General features: G+C 36.2%; 1 protein-coding gene across 1 annotated transcript in view; it reads left to right on the top strand.

The window, feature by feature from the left end:
* AGGF1 (angiogenic factor with G patch and FHA domains 1) overlaps nt 1-23668 on the top strand; it is a 25864-nt gene extending 2196 nt beyond the window's left edge. The window contains exons 2-14 of the mRNA XM_009884298.1: nt 566-662; nt 1093-1298; nt 2080-2226; nt 4154-4342; nt 9589-9658; nt 15484-15595; nt 16857-16908; nt 19480-19581; nt 19931-20096; nt 20342-20424; nt 21458-21585; nt 22537-22636; nt 23468-23668. Of these exons, the coding sequence (XP_009882600.1) occupies nt 566-662; nt 1093-1298; nt 2080-2226; nt 4154-4342; nt 9589-9658; nt 15484-15595; nt 16857-16908; nt 19480-19581; nt 19931-20096; nt 20342-20424; nt 21458-21585; nt 22537-22636; nt 23468-23668 (1653 nt within the window). The remainder of the gene's footprint in view (nt 1-565; nt 663-1092; nt 1299-2079; nt 2227-4153; nt 4343-9588; nt 9659-15483; nt 15596-16856; nt 16909-19479; nt 19582-19930; nt 20097-20341; nt 20425-21457; nt 21586-22536; nt 22637-23467) is intronic.
* The last annotated feature ends 406 nt before the right edge of the window (nt 23669-24074 follow it).

The following is a 24074-nucleotide window of genomic DNA, read 5'->3' as shown; positions in this document are numbered from 1 at the left end:
CCCCCCACCGCAACGGGAGCGTCTTCTCGAGCGTAAAGTTGGTATCGCAGTAGGAAGGAAGAACTACATTTAGCAGAAGGAAAGGGGCTTAGGTGAGGTAGAGTGGAAGAACTGCCCCGGGGATGCTTATACCAAAATAGGGAAGTTTTGTAAGTGCTGCAGTTTGTCACCACAGAACAGTGGTTATTGCGTGAGATTCAACTTTTCAGGGTGGGCCTCTTAAAAATAACCGTGATTGAGTTTTTCTTTTTCCTCCCAAGTGCTTGCCTTCGTTATTATACATTCCATGAGCAGAAATTATGTTTTTCTTTATGCCAAGCATTCGAGGAGAAAATTGTCTCCTGCAAAACAAAGATGTACATTTTCCCCGCTCTGGCAGCGGCGTCGGACTAGATGATGTCCAGAGGTGCCTTTCAACTCTGGCCATTCTGTGATCAGTTGAAATAGCTATGATGCAGTTATGTTTTGTTTGAATTGTAGAATGTAAAGTAGTCTGATACTCTTTTTTGACGTAGATCCCTAAAAAGCAGCGTTATATTCTGTAACATACTGGGGTTTTTTTCAGGTTGAAGAGCTCACTAAGGAAATCCGTAATAGGACGGCGAAAGATACATCTAGTGTAGAAGTACAGACAGAAGACTATGCTGCGTGGTCACAAGCAGGTAGAGAGGGTGGTGGTTGCTTAAACAGGCCTCTACAACAGTGTCTTGTTTTGGATTTTTTTTAATATAAAATACATTTCAAGGCTGAATGCTTAGCTGCATTAAACTCAGTAACCTGACATTGTCTTTCAGACCATTTCCTAATGGTCTGTAGCAGAATTCATGCCATAGTATTCTGTTACATAGTAGTCTCATACATTACACACATATGTGTTTTACCAGTTTTTAGAGTACATTAAAACAAGGCATAATCTGTTCAGTAAGAGTAGAATAAATTTAAAGCAGAAACACTACCTAATAGTTTATTTCCATTAGGCTACTTTATGCATAGATTTCTGGTTTAAGATTTAGCATCTTTAAACTGTGTTGTGTAAAATATCACTTTGCTAGTTGAAGCAACTTCAACTTTTTTTTTTTCCACCCCCTGCAGATTATTACTACTATGAAAATTATTACAATCACACTGATACTCAGGATTGTGCATCTGAACTGCCAGTGCAGCATGATCACAGCACTGAAGGCACTGAACGTAATTCCACAGAGGAATTGCAAACAGGTGCTAGTATTCCTTTAAGGACGGATAGCACTGAAGTTGCTGAAGGTGGAGAAGAGGAAAATTTCATCCAGAATTCACAGGTTATAAAACTGTTTGGGGTTTTACCAATTTTGAAGCTGGCAGTCTATTAGTATTTCATTTCATTTAAAAGATGCGGTTTTGGACTTGATGTCATGGTATGAAATTATTTTTTGTGATGGTGTGGTGCTGATGATAGCTGAGAAACATTGTGCTTTGAAACTGGACTTTTTTTGTAGTATGTTCCAAGTGTAACATAGTCCTAGATTTGTTTAAAAAAAAAACACAAACACATTCTAAAACATGTCCTACATAGCCTTATCAGCGGAATATGTTTAGTATGGCCATGCTGACTTTCCTAAAGTGTGCTTTTTTTCTTTTCTCCATTGATATAAGGAGAAGAAAGTTGTTGAGGGCTTTTATTTATTTATTTTGTTGCGGGTTTTTTTCCCTGCTGTGCAGCCTTCTCTTAGATCACTCATCTCGCTCACTTCACTAATTTTGTGCCTTAGTATCTAGCAACTGAAATGGAACGGAGAGCAGAAGTCTATTTTAGGAATGTACTGTAAGATACTCACCGTGTATATTTTTGACATGAACCACTTTTGAATAAAGGCTGGGGAAAACGAAAGGCACAGGATCAAGTCTTGGTCCCATTGAAATCAGTGGGAGTTTATCAGTAACCTACGGCTAGATTTTTGCCTTCTTGTTTAATAGTTCTTGAATAGATCCAAGTCCGTATTGGATTGATTTGTTTTATTTAAAAAAGGGCATTGTAAAATGCTAAAGAACCAAGGAGGGGTTTTTTTGAAGAAAATTTAGTTTCTTACCTTTTGTTGTCAGGAAGCAGAAGATACTTCAGTACCAGAGGGTTCTTTGGCAGAGAGCTTGAGAGCTGCTGCAGAAGCTGCTGTTTCACAGACCGGATTTATTTATGATGAAAATACAGGATTGTACTATGACCATAGCACTGGATTCTACTACAATTCGGTAAGGATCGTTTTCAAAACCCTCGGCATTTTTTTCTCTCTTGCAAAGTTTTAGTAATAAAAGTTGATGTGAGCAAAGAACTAAGATCCAAACTGACTTTATGATTTGAAAAACATGTTACTGAAGACAAAGAGTAATGGAAGCTTGTTAATTAGTTGTTGAATTACTTCAGTCAAATTAAAGATAGCAGGCTAAGATATAAATTTAGATTTTAATTCAGCTCTTTTTGTTAATCGTTTTAAAGATCTCCTAGATCTTTAACTTGCTTGGCAGTGTAGAAATTTTGTACTATAAAGCTGCTCTGTAACTCTTTCAAAATTAAAAGCTTGAGCTGCAAGATGACTTGCTTAGAAAAAGACAGATTGCTGAACTAAATCAGTGGCTTCTCCACAGCGAACAGCATGTTGATAGAAAATATACAAAATACTTGTACTTTTACGTGAGTACTGCTACCAACTAGTTTGATGTTTTGGGAAAGAAAATACTTCTTTAAAAGAAAGATGTCAGAGAGTGGATCAGAATTTCATAATGGTTAATTTCTGCTATACATTTTGTCATAAGAGAGTTTTTGGGGAGGTTTTCTTTTTTTCCTGTGAGGTATGTGTATGCATACATGCATATATAGGTAGATACACTGCCACAAATCCTTCTGTGATGAAAACAGAGGTTTTGTTTGCAGCATTACATTCAACTTCATTTTGAAAAAGTGCATGTGGTACACAAAACTCCTTGTTTTGTTTTCGTGGACACTTCTGGATTTAATTTTTAAAATCTTAAATGATACCATTGCTTTTGACATACTTTGTGGATATAGTTAGATACATAAATGTTTGGGGCTATAGATTATAGTTTGTGGTACAATTACACAAAAGAATATATTTTTTTTTTTGTTCAGTAACTTTTATGAATTACAGGAAAAGTTCTTGTATTTGGTTTACTGGCAAGGTTTTGGTAGCGGAGCTGGGGGCTGCGGAGGCAGCCTCTGTGAGAGGAGGTCAGGGTCTGCCTGGACACGGCTGGTTCCACTGCAGGACACAGCTGAGCCCGTCAGAGAAGCTGGTGGTGCCTCTGTGAAAGCATGTTTAAGAAAGGGCAAAATGCTGCACAGTGAAGTGTCTATGTGTTGGGGAGCGGGGTGAGAAACAACCTTGCGAATGCCAAGGTCAAAGAAGAAGGGGCAGGAGGAGGTTCTTCGAGCACTGGAGCAGGCAATTCCCTGCAGTCCATGGAAGAGGACCACGCTGGAGCAGATATCCACACTGCAGTCTGTGGAGGACCCCACGCTGGAGCAGCTCCTTAAGGAGCTGTGGCCCATGGAGAGCCCATGCCAGAGCAGGTTCCTCTGTCTGTAGCTGTAGCCCATGGAGGACCTACAGTGTGGCCGTTCTGGAAGGACTGCAACCCATGGGAAGGACACATGCTGGGCCGAAGAAAAGTGTGAGGGGGAAGGAGCAGCAGAGAGGAACTGTTATGAACTAGCTGCAGCACCCCCACTCCTCAGCTCCCTGCACACTTGGGTAGGGGGAAGAGAAGTAGAGGACTTGGGAATGAAGGAGTGAAGTAGAGCTTGGGAAAAAAAGAGGCAGGGAGAGGAGTTTTGTCTTTGTTTCTCATCTTCCAGCACTCTTTTAACTAGCCATAAATTAAATTTATTTTCACCAAATCGAATCTGGCTTGCCCATGATGGTAATCTACCTATTTTTATCTTGACGTGTGAGCTTTTTGTCTTATTTTTTTCCCCAGTCCTGTTCAGGAGAGGGATTGAGAGAATGGCTGGGTGGGCACCTCGTAGCCAACCAGGGTCACACCACCACAGTTCTTTAGTTTGGGTATTTTTTTAAAAAAGTAGTATGTAGTTCTTTGTGTGCTTCTTTGAACAATGTATTTATTGAAGTAATGATAACATTGTTCTTTGTTTCTTATAAAGGAAAATCAACTGTATTATGATCCAGCAACTGGAATTTATTACTACTGTGATGTTGAAAGTGGACGATACCAGTTTCATTCACGGGTGGATCTGCAGTCCTATCAGGCCTCTGGTACTCAGCACACCAAGGATAAAAAGGGGAAAAAGAAAAGAAAAGAACCAGAGCGGATTACTGCAAATGAGTATAAGGTAACTTTAGAACTGACAGATAGAAAATGCAAAATCTGTTTGGGTTTTCTCATGATGATGCAATTTATGGGTTGTGGGGTTTGGTTTTATGTAGAGGATGTATGTGTATTTTCTGAAGGATTCAAATATCTTTTAACTGTATATAGCAGGTTACTAACATGTAGTTAATGTTCAAATAATTTTCCCAGTGAGTGATTAAGAATGAAACTTTAAACTTGTATTCCCTCACTTTTTCAATGTTACTTTATTACAATACAACTGTGTAGACAGCTAAAATTGAGAGTCAGTGAAGCCCTCTGATTAATAGGGCACGCTAGAATGAATTCAGGCTACTGTGTGGACTGGATTTACATCAGAAATTCAGTGTTACCTTAGTGTCTTGATTTTAAGATTTTGGCTTGTGGTTTGTTTTTTTTGTTGTTGGATGTTGTTTTTTTTTAATTCATGTGATGAATCAAAAAATTGCTGAAGGTTTTGAAAATGCAGACATACACCACCCCTTCTCTGTGACTGTGTATTCCAAGGCTCATTCTGTTGACATTTTGCTGCATCTCTGCTATCATTTGGGATTGATGAATTGTCTGTGAAGTTCTAATTCTTTGTATATTTTGCTCTCCTATTGATATTTTATTTGGTCAATACATTTTTGTTGTCCATAGTGCGTGGATAAGCTGTACATACTAATATATACTCATGGTACTTAACGTGTATTTTAAGCTGTAGAAAACATAACTGCTTTTCTGTTGTTTTTCTGATTGCTGAGAAAGCATACCATATAGTACAGGGTGACTGCCTTCAAAAACGTTACTCGCTCCTAAACACCAGCAGTTCTATTGTAACACAGCTATTAAACCTCCAGAAGCATTTTCTTAATGAACACTATTATTGATGTTAAATCAAATTTGTATAGTCCTATTCTGCAATCCTGTTTTATTACTTAAGATTGAACTGAGTGTATTAATTTCTTTAGTTTGCAGCTCTCGTTAGTTTGCATTTTTTAAAGCTATTGCTTTAACTGTTTGTCCTGGTTTGAGGGTAAAAAGGACCAATTTTGTTCAGGAACTTTACTTCTTAGCTAGGCCTCTTCTAAATACTGAAATTAACAGCATATTATGTAGACAGTGTTTGCTCTCAAAGCGATAAGACCTATGCTTATAGCTGATGCCAAGGAACGGTATGCAGAGAGGCTCCTGCTTATTATACTTATTGCTACAACACCCAAGGGCAGATAACTGGGTTATGTGCCCCATTTGAGGGGTGAAAGTGGAAAAGTGTAGAGGGGTCACACCTGTGGGGAGGAGCGGACAGGACAGGTGACCCAAAACTCACCAACGGGGTATTCCATCCTATCTGCCTCATGCTCAGTATAAAAGCTGAGGGATCAAAGGGTCAGCCTCTTTCTTCAATGACCGATGTCCGAGGAGGACTCTGTCTGTTCGTCTGCCTTTGATCCCGATCCTGAATGCAGATCCGTAATCCAGTTCCCATCAGTCACTGAATCCAGTCTGGGACTTCCCCAGTGCCAGCCAGTGACGTGATTGTCATCCTGGGAGCTTGATACAGTTTTGTATGTATTTAATTATTTTCTCTTTATTTTATTATTAATATTTCATTAAAGTAGTTTAGTTCCTTCTAAACTCAGAAGTGTCTCTCTCTCTCTCCTCTGCCTCTCTCTCTTTGAAGAGAGGTAGTGGGGAGCATCTGTCGTTTGCCCAGTGGCCGGTTCCACCCAAGCCACAACACTGTTGCAAAATTTCCTTATGTAGGCCTCAGTCAAGCCGACTGGTTGAAATCTGAAATAATTATGTTAGTGTACAGGTACTCGTACATAATAGTTACATGCATCAGTACAGAGTTTAAAAGTTTTGTATCAGGAGTGAGGTCTTCAGAAAGATTTGAAAATGGAAACTCTTTACATTAAGAACCAGTGAAGGTAGGTTAAATGGATAGTGGTGGTTGACTGATTACAGATTGTATAAATATAATTTCTGTTCTTTGAGAAAACTTCTTGTGCACCATTCCATTTTGAAAACTTGAGGGTAGATACTGAGCAATACTACATGTAACGATCCTTCAGACTTAAGAAGAGCGAGCTAATGCAGTGAAAGCTAGGAGGTTTACCAGCATCCAAGTTCTGGGCATGCTGTGTGCAACTGCTGAATTAGCATTCTGTGACTCTCAAAATGCATTCATACAGAACTTTGATCATTATGTGTCAGGAAAGCATCATGGAAAGCTTGTAGGAGTGAGCCTTTATCATATAGTGCAATTAATAGATCTCTTAAATTTAGCTCTGTGATGAACTCTTACGTATTGACTGAAATCAACAAGTGTGTGTATAAAAGTTCTGTGGCATATATAGCTCTGACCTAACAAATAATTTGCACTGCTTTTTGGGATCTCATCGGAACCCACTCCTGTCATCTGATTATACTGCAAATAGCTGCTTGTCTTTAGCTTTTGTTATGTTGATAAAATATTTTTATATAAATGGTCTTGTTAATAAATCTTTTGTATGAGGCTTGCACAGTCACAAGGTAGGAGGTAAACATCCACTTTTTATGGTGTGTTTTATTGATAGTGAACTGAGTACTTTGCTTTATTTGTGAATTAATTTGACCAACAAGGTAACAGGAAAACAGATTCTGTAGTGTACAGATCTTTGCATCTGTGAAGTGAGTGAGTGTCATAGTAAGAATCAAGGCCTTTTCTCTCTAAAAAAAAAAAAACAACCAAAAAAAACCAAAACCAAAAAACCCCACCAAAAAAAAAAAAAACCCCAAAAAAAGGGACAATACAAAGTGAAACTTAAAACAATTACTCTCCACTTTAAACTTCAAAAAGAAAAGAATGCCTTTTTGTCGGTGCAATTTTATGTAAAGGCACCGTTAGTTTTTAGAAAAAACAAAGCACCTTACTGTCATATTTTAAATAGCTGAGTTAAAATACTTTATTCTTGTTGTGTGGCTCTTAATCATGTAAGAAATTTGTTCATTAGTTAAAAAAAGTTACATTACAATAAAAGATGAGATTTATTAGGCTAAAAGATTATAGATTTTTCTGTTATAAAATGGAAAAAATAGTTTATAAGCTGCACAATCCATAGTTTCTTGGTGTTTCTTGGCAATACTATTGTTGTCCAGTTTGGTCTGGTATTCATAAAGGCACTGATTAGTTCATGTTAGTTATTTACATCCTAAAGCAAAACCAGAAACATCTGGGTTTAAGTAGAACTTTGTAGTTGAAGTGTTGTCTATTGAAATGCTTCCCTACATACTTATGCCAAGCCTTCTCCTTTTTCCTTCCGTTCCCTCTTCCTCTCCACAAAAAAAATACAATGTTAAAATAAAACTTATCTCTGAATACTGATTAAATTATTGAAGTTGTGACAATTATTTTGAAGATTAGTACTTCATTACTGCTTTTCACAATTGGTTAATAAAATGTGCTGCTAGCCTGAAAAATGCCTCCAAACATTACCAAATTTCTTGACCAAAGTAGATTTTATTTTACTTTCTTTTTCTAGAGCCAGTACGAGTAGGAGAATAGCTTTGTTTCTTGCCTGGTCTGCAGGCCACTAATCATCGTAAATAAAGCAATACCAGGGTCTAGTTCTGGGAATATGTCCTACACCCTTTGAACTTTATTATTATTATGAGTGAAGATGAGGTGGCTTGTGAGGAATATGCATGTGAAGCGAGGAAAGACAGCGAGCAGTAGTTATAGAATCTTAAGTATGCAAAACACTTATTAAGCTTGTTTTCTCTCTTTTTTAATAAACAGATTAAACGTAAACAAGTATTGATAGTTATTTAGTATTACTTAAAAGTTGTCAAATACAAGAAATAAGGAAATTTAGCCATTGCATGTGTAGATTATCACAACAAATACTTCTACATAGTACTGGTAGCTGAATACTCTTTTCAAAAACTGCATGTGATTTTTCAATTATTTATTCTGTTTAAACCAAAGTTAATCTCTTTTAATCTAAAAAAGATTGTAACTGGACCAATCTGTTAACTTTCTGGTCACAGGAGGATTTTTTAGGTGCCATTTAGTTTGTAGCTATTGTGAAGAATTTGATGTGCTCAGCTATCTCACATAGAGTATCTACTTATAAGTAGTAAGTCAGGATGCTTAACACTACAGAAATTGCAAGTGTACTTACCACAAATATTGCAGCATTCTTGCAAAAGCAATATAAACCTGAGAATATAAAGAATAAAATTAATCTGTTAAGATATATACTTTATTTTTAACAAGCTGAGTTACCAAACAAGAAAATACTAGTGCTCATCTGCAAAAATGAATGTACTTCTAATTGAAAAAAAACCAAACCAAAACAAACAAAAAAACCCACAAAAAAACCCACCAAACCAGTGGAGGGGAACTCACATGCCTATTATCTCCTGAGGAATGTTCCTGATTTATACAAGAACTTTTTTTAAGGAGATTCCTTCTTTTCAGTCACCAAACTTCTATATTACAAGTAGTTTTCTTTTGACTTGTGAAAATAAGCATGCTGCCCACATGCTTGCTTTTAATAGACGATCAGTAATTGTATTTGCCAGGATGAAGTATTAGATGGCTTCTGTGCAGCTTGTATAAAGAGGATGGGTGGAATACTTTGGAACTTCCAGGCACATAGTTCAGTTCTGATATCTTTTTGTAGTCATGGGCCAAAAAAAAAAAAAGTGGGACAAATAGTACCATAATAGTCTCCTGTACCCAAAAAAAAAATCTAAATAAGTAAATTTGGAAAAGTTTAAAAAAACAAAACCAAAACAAAACAAAAAAAAAACCCCACCAAACTAACAAATCACGTGGTGGCATAAATGATAATGTGATCCCTGGCCCAATATCTAGATCCAGTACTTCCATACAGGTTGGAGAACAGACTGTGCAATAGTAGTAGTTCTGCTACTACTACGACTTCATGTAGTTCTACTTGGATTGGGGCCGTTAGAAATACGTAGCAAAATTTAGATGCGCATATGCCATTTTTTTTCTCAGAAATTATTTTTACAGTTTATTCTTAAAGTACTCTCTTAATAAATTTTATTTCAGCATGGTGCTCAAAATTAACTTCTGCCATGTTCTTTTCCATTATAGACGCATCCTAGCCAGCTCTGTAGGAGCAACAGGGATTTGGTAGTAGTATTTCCCATAGAAATCTTGAAGCAGTGATTTTTATTTATTTTTATCACGTGTAGTTTACTTTTTGCTGATATTCGTCCCATCTTTAGGTACGTCAGTTGACAGAAACCATGGCTAATCTGAAGATTTCTTCTTTTGGATTGGCAGCTTCTGGTGAAGGTAGAGTTGAGACACCAAACACATTAGTCCATGGATGTTTACCTTTAACCTTGATATTTTTATTAAAGGAAAAACAGTACCTAGTAGTTGATGTTCAGTTACCTATTTTCCTAAAGGAATTAATTTTTTTAAGCTATTTGATCAAAATGTCTTCATCTACAAAGTAACTTGGAACTATATTTGAAATACTGTATAAGTAAAACATCTGAAGAAAACTTTGATGGCATTCTAGAATATTTGGGAAGGGACATATTTAACATCACTGTATTAACGTATGGTGTCCTGACTAAACAAGCTACACGTTCTTAATGTAAGGCAAATTGATGTTTTCTGTATTTCAGAGCCATGCACCAGCATATAAAATGGTTTCTTTAAGATATAGGAAGAGCTTTACTCTCTATCTGGCTTTTTAATTAGATTTTTTGCATTGTAAATTTGAGTATCGTGTAAGGTGAAAGATGGTAACTGAAGTACTTGTGAAACAGCGCTAGCAAGTGAAAGATTAGTCATATGAGTGAAAAAGCTATTTTAAACTCTTTGAAAGTGTTTCTTTAGTAAAATACTGGATTTCAGATTAGTATTTCAAATTGAGAGAGGGGGTGCTAAAGATGTAATATATTCAGCCCTTTAGATGAGGGCATTGAGTACCCATGATTCCATTAAGTCACCTACTGAACTTCTAGTAAACCGAGAAGCAACAGACTATGCGTTTCTGAAAAGTTGTATTTGTACGTATTTGTATGTTTTGTATAACATAAATTGATTTAGAAAATAACACAGTTTAAACAGTGCATTTATTAGAATTAAGCTCATGACAATTTTTAAGGTCTAATTTGTAGGCATGCTGAAGAATTGCATAAACATGCACGTTGATCAGGCATAATAGAGAAAAATTTGAAGTTTTGAAAGACAAATGCCTTGCACTGTCACAGTAAAGCAAAAAGTATAGTTAAATGCTTAAAATATTTTGAATTTTTCATTAAAAACACTTCAGTTACTATGATCATTCATGTATAAATTGTAAATAGGCCAATCTGTACTTCAGAAAGTCGTCGTAATCAGTAGTTTGTGGCTTATTCTTTATAAAGCAACACCATCAATTCCAGTCACACAAACTTGATTTCTAATTCTTATGGGGTCATTCCTCATGGGATACGTAAAAATCCTGACTTCACTTGCACCTTTGGCTGACTTTGTCAGGGATACAGAAATATAAACTGACTCAACCCTGTAGTTAAGAAATAGTTTATTATGGATAACATGCATCCCACCTCTAAACTTTACTCATCCTTGGTGAGAGAAAAGTCAATGATCTTGCGGTGATACTCAGTAGATACAAAGTTTTTCAAGGCTAAATCACGTAGTCGCAGTCCCCCAACATATGACTGTTGGGGTAGGTCTACTGACTGGTGAGATATATCAGGCAAAGCAACATACAGAGGAATGTATGTGCCTACTATCATGGTATAACAAACATGGTTATAATGAGCACATACTTGCATGCTTTGTGTGTTGTGTCATGAGTTTGGGATGAAGAGTTAAATATCCTGCCGTTGAGAAATAAAGTATTTGTTACATCATTCAGGGTGATACTTACTGAATATTCTGTTTACTGCTAGTTCCTGGTTTTTAAGCGGTGGCTATATGGAGGCAAGGTATTCGGCACTATTTGTGTAGTTACACTTTCATGCATGCTATGTATTCTATGTTAGTACTAGTAGTCATATATAATGGAAAAGGATTTCTTCAGCACAAGTAAAGCCCCCCTCAAATGCTTTAAGAATACATTCAGCATCCCCCCTCAAGGGGGATGCATCAAGATGTGCATTTTTAATACAGATCTGTGAAATCATAAAGAGCTCAAAATCCATATTCTTCAGGAAGGCAGTTTTAAAATTCTCAATTTTGTGCAGGGATTTCTAAAAGCAAAGATTACATTTTTATCAGTACTTAACACAACTATTTAGTTTATTTGCTTCCTTAGCAGTTGTAGTAGTAGTGGAAAAAAATACTGAAAATACGTAACGGTTATATTGGCAGAATGCGTGTACAGAACCCTTGTTCTGTCTATACAAGTGTGTTTAAATTTCCTGTTTTGAACCCAGAACAGAGATTCTACCTTTCAGTAGCTAGGCTTTGAAACAGCACCTTTTTATTTTCTAATTTAGAATATCTGAAGTAATGCCAAAACAAGTATCACTGGATTCACTGTGGAGAAAGAGCTGAGCGGTGGGAGCATTATACTTGGGCATCAGTGCATCACAGACATCTCTTGCTTTGCCTCAGTTGTGATTTGAACAGACCATTTAGTTTCTCTGTTTTCAGATTAGATTAGTAAAACTTGGTAGCTCATGGTATTATGAGAAGAAATAAATTTAGGATTGTAGAGCACCTGCGTATATCGGGTATTGGTCTAATATCCATAACAAATATGGACAAAAATAAATATACTGGAAAAGATCGTTCATAATAGTGATAATCAGATTTACCAAAAAAGTTTCTAATGGAATTAATGTGTCTGACATGTATGAACTCTGTAGTCTGACTTTTGGCAGGATTGCTACATCTCTTATTTAAAATAAACAACATTATGCAGTGACCTTGTGATCCTGTTCCTTCCTAGTTCCAATACTTAGAGGATTCAGGGAGGAGGGCTAGTGCATTAGAGAGAAACTCTAAACAAACTGATAGTCCTTCAGTTAAAGTGTGAGGTCTTTTAGAATTTGCTGTCTTGTTGAAAATATTTCAAAAGTACACTGTAAAGTTCTATCCAACAGCTTGACTGCTGGGCTGAGAGGAATTCTTGTGTTTGTCTTACAGCCATGCTACTGATGAGTTTTTACAATTCTGAAAAATGAAAGTGCTTTAATTTCCATGATATTAACATTCACATTAATTCATGTATCTTGAAATGTAAAATGCTCAATATGAAAACTTACTGAAAAAAAAAATCAAGGATTTTTTTATTTTAACTGCTGTGTTGCAACATTTGGTACAATTCAGGGCAATTGTGTGTATTCATTCTGAATGCAAGATGGCAAATGACTTAAAATCTGATATTTTTTAAAATTTATCTCTTAAAGCCATTTGTTGGGGTTTTTTCTAAGGTGGTCATCAGGGCTACTAGATTGAGAATTTTCAAGGTACTCTGCCAAAATTAATCTGCCACTTTAGATTTCTCAGTTAAAAAAATGTCCTTTTTCTGCTGATGAAATCAAGTGGCAATGGAAGAACCTGCAATCATCTAATCTGTTTGGTATTCAATGCAGAATTTTGTTGCAGTAGAAAATGAATTCTCAGTAGAACTGATCCACATAGCATAAATTGAACAGAAGTTCTCTGCAGTATCTTGATTAAAGGCTTTGTAAAAGTTGCGATTTTGAAAGGAGGAAGAGCAGGTCATGAGTGAGCATGTGTGGGCATTCCAGATATTCTGGACGATTGTGGAAAAAAGTAAGAAAACAATAACAGGACGAAGATATGATGAAGATCAATTAAAGAACTTTTAAACAAGTTGCAAGAATTGAGTAAGAAAGGGACAGAAGTAGGTGTCGTTAAAGCAAACCTGGAAAATATTCAAGATGCTGTTGTACAAGTTTGAAAGCGAGGACAAGGATCTTAAGCTTTGTGTGAGAAAAGAGGAAGGAATAAGTGAAGTTTAGAAGAGGAGTGCAGTCACACTTTCTCAAATAGAAGATGGTCTCAGTCATGTCTAATAGGATGTGCAAATGTTTCTACTGAAATGTTATATTGACTGTATGCACTGAACTTTCTGGAAATTTAACCATTTCTTAATAGTTGTCAAAATAATTCTTCTTAGTGAGGAATATGCTTCCAGGCTGATATCAGACTTTAGAATAATTCAATCGCCAAAGAATGTAACATTCTATAACTCCCCTCCAGGATTTGGACACAGAAGAGCAGAAATCATATAACAGTCTGAATTGCTTATCCACTACTGAGCAAGTAAGTTCTACTGAAGAAGAAGAGTCTCCAAATGTAAGAAAGAAGACTAAAGTGGACACAAAACCACGAAACAATCTAACAGCCAAAGAATCATTTTCTACAGACAGTGTAAATTCATATTCACGCAAAAGTACACCAGATACTGCAGCATATACAGATGACAGTAGAACAGCAGACACAGAGAGTGAGCCAGAAGAAGGTGAAATTACAGATTCTGAGTGCGAAGCCTACAGCAGTGAGGACGACGTAACAAGCAAAGAAACTGCTGATTCAGAAGATTCGGAAGACGAAGGTGAATTATTGTGGCTTTTATGTATGATATTACTGTATTTTTTCCAGGGGCCCATTAAGAACAAACTACAAGAAGACAGTTTGGGTAATAAAAATAAAAACATGTGAATTGAGATACTTTGAATTAAAAAATGCTTTATGTTACTAATATTTGTTTCCTTCTCTTTACTTGCACGGTAGCCAGAAGTAAAAATTGGTGGTTTTGTAAAAGTTGTTTAGGGTGCTTCTACCCCGGTGGTAGAAAAAGATTGTTCAGATTAGGATAGTGACAGGAGAAAAGAAAGTCTATCACTGAAATAGAGATTCCCGTACAGACCTCACAGTAATTCTGTGTGTTAACTCTCTTCAGTTAATGTATAGTATTTCTGATACTGTTCATGTGCAGTCATGTGATTCACTATAAGATGAATCCACTGTGGTGAAAAGGATGAACATGGAGTACTCAGTACTATTTGAAATCCTATTATGTGAGCATTCCAGTGGCAACATGTAAGAAATAGGTATAGAGAGGAAACCTGTATGCTGGTTTGCACCAGAGGTGGTGTTCTCCTAGGTCCTTAATACTTCCTCAAGAACTGAATGGTCTCTGGGGAGAAAAAAAAAAAAGTAACCTGTGAAAAGCTTAACGGAACCAACTGGAGCTACATATATGCAAAGGATATTCTAAATCACAGAATGAAATACAACTGTGCCCTGCTCACAGTTAAATCGTTTGTTCCTTCTGTTTCCGTTACTTTACTTGTTTAACTACTCACATTCTGAGTGATTAATGCCATTCAAAATGTGCTTGCTACCATCAGGCTTTCAAATTAAATTTCCTTCTCTTACTATTTTCTAATAATCAATTCTGCAGCAATGCTGAGGCAATGAAAACTGGAGATAGTTTCTGTTGTCCTAGTGCCTTTTGAGCTAGTGTCTTCCCATCTTACCATGTCTATTCCTAGCTGAGACCATTGGAGACTGTTTCTGCAAATGCACATCCAAGGACAGAATTCATTCAGGTGTTGGAATGTCATTATTTGGCAGATACTTAGGCCAAAAAGCACATGCATCTGCAGGCTCATCTATTATTTTTTTTCTTATCTGTATCGGTGCATAGCCCTAATAAGAGTAAAAACTAGTAAAAATACATTTGACATAGAAATTATCAAATATAAAGTTCTATATGCATTAGGTTTGTGATGTAGCGAACAAAAAGATTCTGCCTTTTCTCAAAGTAAAATTGTATTCTAATCTGTTATGACTAATCGTTCATAAATTTATAATATGCTACTACATTCTGTGAATGTATTTATATTTTGTTGCTGTAACTAAACAGTTACATACATGTGAATAACCAGAATTAGGCAAATATTTTTAATACTTAGTGTGCAGTCAGAAAGGCTTTGAAACAGTAGTGTCATCAAAGTTTTCTCTCAGATGTGCTTATACATTTCTTTTTCTGAAAGTTGCATGGGTGTCAGCCAGATAATGACTGAATGTATATCAGTTGTTTGAAAGCTATGGACTATAGGGGTAAAACTGTAATTTCTTGGTAGTAACAGTTGGGGTTTTTTTTGTAATTATAGATGAAGAAAAGATCTGGCCTCCTTGTATCAGAGTAATTGTAATAAGATCACCAGTTCTACAGACTGGATCGCTTTATATTATCACAGCTGTGAAACCTGCTACAATTGGAAGGTAAAACTGAATGGAATTTTTTATATATATCTGAAACTGTACCTCACTTTGAAAGCCGTGGAAGCCATTTAGGATTGCTTGGTGCTACTCTTTATGGTTGTCCTCCTAGCGTGCAGCAGTTGTGAGGTACTCTGAGTTAGGTTAGCCCACAGTAACAAATTTAAGTCATGTGACATAACATCGTGCTTGCTGTGGTAATAGCGTATGCGGTTGATGTAGCTCAGCAGTCATGAAAATTTGTTAGTGATAATTTAATCTTGTGTCTGAGTCCTAATGGCAGCATAGCTGCAAGTCATTCTTTAAAAATTTGTTTTCTAGAAAGTAAGTAAACTTTTTTTCTGGGCTGCTAAGTTAACCTTTTCAGAAATGGAAGAACACACTTCAGAAATTGAGGATCACAAGGAAACATATCCTGGACTTCCTCACTCATTCAAATTCCAGTAGAGCTGGTTCATAGTTTTTAAATAATAAGTTGGGGTTTGTGCTAGCCTGTATGCATTCTTCTAGTTCTAATATTAAAAAAAAAAAATATCTGGTTTGTTCATTGTGGATGGTGAATTTAATGATGAATTAATGCTTTCTTCCATGCTTACTGCAAACCTTGCCCTTTCGACTGCTTTTATCTAATGCTGATAGATGTGTTTTGATTTGCTCTTACAGCTGGAGTTTTCTAGCTACGTTTATGTAAAGATCAACAGTTGACAATTCTGCTTGCAATTTGCCTACAGGTCTTTTGCTAGCTGCGTTGCTTCTTCATCCCCTAGCATAAGAAACTGACACACAAGTTGATTCCTCCTACTGCAGCGTTTTTGACACACAAAAAAAAAAAAAAATCTATATGGTTTACTCTTTCATTGCTTGTATTACCTACCCAATGCTACCAGAATTCAACTTCAGAATTCAAGACTGATGCCAAGATGCACTGAAGAGCTTGAAGGATGCAAAGTTCAGGCTATTATTTACAGGCCTCATGAGTATAAAAAGTTGTGATAGAAATGTCATGTTTAGAGATAAGAATTTAAAGGTACAGCTTTATCATATATTAATTGCCTACTGTGTATAGTTTATAGATGGAAGAAGGGATGTGAAGCAAGTCTTTACTTTGTGTATATTGCAACATGGTGGTTTACATCTGTAAAGCTCCCTAATAGCTCAGAAGAGAAACATGGTATTACAGTTCAACTGAAATACATCTTTTGTAAGCCAGTTATTAGACCTATTTCTACTTTGTTGTGACTTATATATCAACTTGCCTTTCCAGAGAAAAAGATGTTGGACACACACTTCATATTCCTGAAGTTGGAGTCAGTAAGGTAACTCCTGTTTTGTCTACTGAAAGGTAGATCAGCATATGAATGAAGCTTTAGAAACTGAGAGAGTTGGGGCTGTTCAGCCTGGAAAAGAGAAGGCTCCGGGGAGATCTTATTGTGGCCTTCCAGTACCTAAAGGGGGCCTACAGAAGAGCTGGGGAGGGACTTTTTACTAGGGCATGGAGTGATAGGACATGGGGGAATGGCTTTAAACTGGAAGAGGGCAGGTTTAGATTAAACATTAGGAAGAAGTTTTTCACTTTGAGGGTGGTGAGGCACTGGAACAGGTTGCCCAGAGAGGTTGTTGAGGCCCCATCCCTGGAGGTGTTCAAGGCCAGGCTGGACGTGGCCTTGGGCAACCTGGTCTAGTGGGAGGTGTCCCTGCCCATGGCAGGGCGGTTGGAACTCGATGATCTTTAAGGTCCTTTCCAACCTAAACCATTCTATGATTTTATGGCTTTAAATTTTGTGAAATCTTATGTTAACTTTTTAAAAGAACTTTTAGAGTGAGATGTGGGTTTAGCCACATTTCAAGTTAGAAAAGGAAAACATACAATAGTTTACTGAATGGGAATTTAACACGAACAGCAGTGTGATTTCAAAGTCTGGAAAAGCTAAGTATTTTTTTAAATTGTAGTTTTACTAACCCGCAGTCTAATGCACGTAAAAAAAATATGCTATGATTCTTGAATTTCTTCGTTATTCAACTTGAGGAAAACATATTACTCTGTTAAGTATTAATGATGTATACAATATTGATGTCAGCTAGTTAGAACTTTGTCATAAAGTACTCTAGTCCTTGCAGTTGGGCTCGGGGCAACAGGTTTTGTTTTATTTTTCTTTAAGGCAACTCTAAGTATGTAAGTGATGTACAGGGAGTTTGAGAATTTAACAGAATTTCTTTCAGTGGCAGATTGTAATGGAAAATTTTTCTTTTGGTTAAGAAAGTTTAAAGATAAATTATGTGCTCTGTTTTGCCAACTACTTTAGCACAGTTCATAAATACAGCACTCTTAATAAAAGAAAATGTAGATTGGCAAAGATATGTCATCCAAACAGGAAAAAAAAAAATTGATAAAAACATCTGCAAATGCAAGTATCTGAAATGCGCTTTACTATGTCTATTCCAGATGATAGTTCCAATTAATCAGCCATGTACTGCATTTTACGCTGAACAATTTCCAGAGCAAATCTTTCCCTGCTATTAATGACATTTTCAGGCATGTATTTGAAATCAGGTGTATAAAGAAGCCAAAAGGCTTTTATTTTTATGTCATGTTACCGTTTTAGTACTGTACAGCTACCTGACTGTTTATATAAGAAGTTATTTCACTTTGTAGATGCGGAGTCAAAAGGCAGGAAGGTAAATGACATACCTGTAGAAACAAAAAGTTACTACCAGTTTGTTTTCCTCTCCATTCATAATTGATAGCTGTGGAAGACTTTGGCATTTGCTTTTCCTGAGTGTAAAGTGACATTTAAAAAAACACTACACCCTGCAGATTTAGCATCTTTAGAAGGAGTTTGGGTTCATGCTATTCAATAAAGCAGAGGTAGAAATTAAATTACCTGTTGAATGAGCTAGTAAGTCTCCACTATTATGGAAGTATTCCTGTTGTAAATGCTAGCCAATCTACAAAATACTATTTTGATATTTTTTTTTGTTACTGAATGTAGCAACTGCTATTGCTCAAAGATTAGAACAGATTTGGTTTTAAACGACCGTTTTCTTCCCATATTGACTCTAGGCTTTTTTTTCTCCACTATAGCAAAAGGGATGTTTGCTGGTCACATTTGAAACTGTCACTTTTTTAGACTTCTGGTTTTTACTGGGAGTCTTAGTAGGCTGCAGACATTGTTATTTGGTTTGCTTAGTGGCTGTTTTTGGAGGCAGTGTATATATTTGTGAGTTTGGCCAGGAGTTGTGTTTTGTATGTTCTGTGTGGGCTTGGGAGCAATACCTATATAGAATTGCAACAACAAAACAAAACAAAACAAAATTACATTGTTAGTCTTAGTATCAGAAAGGAAATAAGAAGAACAGCAAATGATGGCTAGTCATTGTGTCCTGGGCATTAAGATGCAGGTGAAGCTGAATTACATGAAATATACAGAAGCATGGCATTTAGGAAGCTATTTCAGATATGAAAGACCAAGTAACCTGAAGCTGTAGAATGATATCAAATTTATTTTTTTTTAATTTAAACAGAAAAATTGAGTGCGCTATAACATACCTTGCAAGAAAACAGCCTTTTATTTATATTACTGTATCTTGTAGTCCTTTAAGTAAAGCATACTTGCCACATTGGAAGTATATACTTTTTCAGTACTGACTCAGTTTATGGTCAAAATAGTTACATCATTAGTAGTATACTTTAGCTTACGCTGTGGCCCATTCATTTACACTTCCCATGGATGAAATCATAAGGTGTGGAATATTAACTTAACTTAGAGTACCAGAGCTGCTCAGTTAAAAGGCTCCAAAATATATTCTGAAATCTTACTTTAAAATCGCATATAAATTGTGAAGTATTGGCTTAATAAGAACATTTCACTTAGGCTTCTATTTGTCAGTTCCATGCAGAAGTATATTTTGACCACGATTTGCAAAATTATGTTCTTGTGGATCAAGGCAGTCAGAATGGAACAGTTGTTAATGGAAATCAGATTCTCCAGGTGAGTACTTGTTGTTACAGTGCTGTGTACATTGCAGAAAACTGTAGTCATGGGGTCATTTTAAATATGTCATGGCAAATCACTAACAATGTCATTGTATGTCGTCTTTCACACATTAGTCTCCCCCTTGGTTCCCTTCTGGTTTTATGGCCACTTAGAATATTAAATGTTCGGTTTAACCACTATGGTTGCAGTTGCTAGAGTGAAATACGCACTGTAGTTAAATACTTGCTTGTATCTGTGACACCAAACTGAATTACTAAAGTATGAGCAGTATTCATGAAATACAGTTTTTTGCCCTTCATTAGTAACTGATTAACATAGTTGCCAAAACTTTCTTTTGCTTTAGCCTAAAACAAAATGTGATCCCTACATCTTGGAGCATGGAGATGAAGTGAAGATTGGTGAAACTGTGCTTTCTTTTCATATACATCCTGGCAGTGATACTTGTGATGGATGTGAACCAGGACAAGTCAGAGCACATCTCCGCTTGGACAGGAAAACAGAATCTTCTGGTTAGTCATGTTATGGGATATGTTTTTTATTATAGCTCTTTACTTTATAAATATAATTATTACTTCGCTTTTGTTACAGTTTTCTTGTCAACTGGGAATAGCTCTGCAATACATGATGATGTATTTTCTTCTTGATATGTGTGTCTGTGTATAATAATTTTAGAACAAAAATTCTCAGTTGTCTTACGTTTCAAAATATTGTTACACTATTAATTAGAAATTCAATCCTGTGTTCTTCCTTTTAGTTTGCCCAGCACTTAGCAAAGAAGAGAGAGAGTTAGTCAGAAGAAAAGCATTAAAACAAATACGGGTAAAATATGGTTTACAGGTGAGTTTACAGTAGAAGTTGATTAAGTGTTTGAAGTCTACATCAACTTTGTGATTTATTTTTTTTAAGCCATAGACTTCAGTAAATAAGGGAAGTTTTCAAATGCACTCAAACTTGGGCCTGGTAGTTTAGCTCAAGGTCATCTTTTGTACCCTAAGTAATAATTATTTACAAACCACTAGAGAGAGATGATGGTAACAGGGCATGGAAGTTCTGTTAAAATTTTAGGAAAAGATGATCTGTTCCGATGTGTACAGGATTCCTTATTCTTTTGAGAGTGAGATTTCTTAAGACACTTCTATTTTTGTTTGTGCAAATTAAGTTTGCACTAAGCTGCAGTGCTTTCTTTTATTTTGAAAGCAAAAATAACAAGCAACTGAAAAAATGATGCAAAGAAAAGGGACATTTTTAAGGTTTTTATTTTAAATCCACTTTGCCATAGACGAATGCCAACATGAATGTACAGGTAATACATTATGTAAGTATTCAAGTTATTTGTGTTTTAAAGATTATTTTAACTATGCGGTTACACCTAGCACTTGTAATAAATTTTTGTGTAGAAAACAATGCCATCATTTCTTCCAAATTCTTCAGCTATCAAAATAGTATCAATACAGAATCTGTACACATGCTTAGTTCTGTCATCTATTCTGAAGAAAGAGTTGCTGAGGAACAGAGTAGATGTTTAAACAAAAAGTGAGTGGCAAGTCCATATAATTTTCTGCTTCATATGAAGATTGATTCTTCATACCAAGAGAAGATTCAAGAGAATCTGTTAATTTATTTACAGCCTCTGTGAAACTAATGAATTTGGCAATATTACATTATTATGTCATGATGGCAATTATATACCTTACAAGGTACGGCTGTAAAAAAACTACTAAGTGACATCTATAGGTTTTTGCTATAAGATTTAGAATTCATGAAATAGGCTGAAGCTTCCTTACTTCTGGAGGGAAGCAGTACAGTTACCAAAAATAAAGAATTTAAAGCCCGCTTTCTTTGTCTTGATGGAATTTCATCTGTTTATAAGAACACAGAGTATGAAGACAACAAAGCAGTGAAGAATCCAAAGTACAAAGATAGAGCAGGAAAACGCAGAGAGACCATTGGAAGTGAAGGAACCTTCCAGAGAGATGATAGTCCAGCTTCTGTTCATATGTAAGTTTGTTTGGGGGTAGAAAAATCCTCTGTGTCCTTCTCTAGTGAATCTTAAAAAACAATGATGAAGTACCAATTACTTACTAGGATACAGTTTGTTAGGTTATGAATTACCTGTATATAATGTGTTAGGAGAGCTAGAAAATAGTAAGCTATTTTCACTTCTCAGTTCATATGCTCTTTTGTTAACTCCTCACCTTCAATACAGAATTCAACTTGGCAGTAAGGATGCTTAGATCACTTTCTTACAAACTCAAAAAACCAAGGAACTCCCCGGCTGCACTACTCACACCTTCAATAGTGTCTATTTTTCAAGTGTCTCAATTTCTGTTTTCCCTATCCAGTCCTAATAGTACACGTGCAAATTTTCACCTGCAGTTTCTTTCATTGTCAATATCCAGCCTATCATAGGACATGCATTTTCGTGCCTCTTAAATGACATTTACTTTAATCTTCGTTTTTAATTATTCCTTTGTTTCTGTAGTGCTTTTTGGAGTGTCCGTTTTTATTTTTTTTTTTTTTTTAAGAAACATGAACTTGTAGGTGGTTCTAAGTTAGTAAAAGGAAGTGTGAGACAATGAAATATGTGCATTAGGATGATTTGGTGGCAAGGTAGCAATACAGCTTTTTCCCTAGTGCAGCCAATCTCGACCCACCCGTGCTGTATCTTTTAACTCCTAAAGTAAGCAAATAGTTCAAAAGGAATTTTAAGAGAGTTAGTATTGACCAGAAGCTTGGAATAGCTTTGGTAACCAAAGATATTCATGGAAGAGCCTGCAAAAGGTAGCACTGGGGTCTTCTGGGTAGCTCTTGATGGAAGCAGGAACGGCATAGTAGTTCTGGTTTGTAGAGCAGCATAGGCACACACATTTCCATACTTCATTATTTGAGTTGAGAGTGTACTCTTTGCATTACCTCCTGCTTATCAGTTATCTTAAACTTTCTTCAAAGTGAAATCAGCAACAGCAACAAAGGACACAAAATGTTGGAGAAGATGGGATGGAAGAGAGGGGAAGGCCTGGGCAAAGATGGTGGTGGTATGAAGGATCCGGTAGGTCTCTGGTTTTTACTTTGAGCAAAAAGGAATAGAAACGTATTTGCAGTGAAAAATACCTAATTGCAAGCCACTATTCACTTGAAGCATTTCAAAATCCTTTGTAGGAAGGCATAATGTCAGTAGGACTAATCTCAAATTTGATTAATGAAGTATTTTGAAATTTTTCAATTATTTTGTCCCATCAGTGGAAATGCCAGTTATGTCTCTGTGTGTTTGGAAACTAAGCAAGGGAGGACAGACAGCTTCTAGCCATTGAATTGGTAATCTCATATTTGAATACAAAGTCTGGAGGAGGATTGAAATCACTTTAAAGTGACGTGAATTCAGGATGGGCTTATGGTGGAATCCTTCACTTTCTCTGAGGCTGATGGAACACAAAAATCAAGCTAGATGATGGGCCATGAGAGAGGAAAAGCTGTCTGAAGTCACTGCAGCCACCCAGGTCTGGGCCTCTGTGACAGCCATGTTAGCCCCACTTTTGTCACCAGAGGTGTGTTGTCTTTTGGCACTAATGCTGCTCAGAGCCACACCATACCTTCTGTTGTCAACCTACCCGGCACAGGGACCATACTCTATTCACTCGTTGAAGAGTACTTCATAGTAGTATTAGTGGCATTTGTTCAGCACTCTAGATCATACTTCTGGAGGTGGTGATTTGACGCATCATTTTAACAGTACTTTAGATGTCCAGGTATGATCTAAGTATATTACAGCCCTAAAGAGAAGTGCATGAGGAGGGGTGGTGGAATTAGTATTGTAAAATATGATTTAAAGTATTTTGATTACCTGACTTACAGTTACAACAATATTTGATGTATTTGACAGATCCATCTTCAGGTACATAAGACACATGCAGGTTTGGGTACCAGCAGACCAGCCTCAATTGAAGATGTTCAGATCATCCACAGCAAGAATAAAAAGAACTGGGATAAAGCAAGAGAAAGGTTTGCTGAAAACTTCCAAGAACCTAAATCACAAAGGGATACACCTAAGATTACGCCTTGGGTGAGAGGGACTGTAGAGTAAAGTATCTGGTCTCACAGCAGGATAATTCCTGTATGTAAATAGTTGGGAGAGAATTTATTTTTATTCTTTTTTCTTTTGCTAAAGCAGGAGTTTGGTGATATGTAAAATACAGTTGTGGAAAAAATATACAAGATTAACTCTATTATGTTAACTGTTTTTCTGTAGTCTTCATGCTTTTATAAAAACACATTTTTAATAAGAAATGAATTTAGAGGGATATTCAAATTTAAGTACTTGAAAGTGATTCTCAGCAGCAGCAGGGAAGTTTCTTCAGTTGTGTTTTTAACACCATTCTTCATGGAAAGTCAAACAAAAACATCTATTAAATTTAACTATGATACCTTTAACATTTGAACAGTGGTTTAAAAGCAAGCTGAAACAAAAAGAAAATTAAAATCCTGTGGAC

Source organism: Charadrius vociferus, unplaced genomic scaffold (assembly GCF_000708025.1).
Source record: "Charadrius vociferus isolate BGI_N301 unplaced genomic scaffold, ASM70802v2 scaffold183, whole genome shotgun sequence".
Taxonomy (NCBI): Eukaryota; Metazoa; Chordata; class Aves; order Charadriiformes; family Charadriidae; genus Charadrius; species Charadrius vociferus.
Note: the sequence above shows the minus strand (reverse complement) of the source record. Positions and strands in the feature narration are given on the sequence as shown.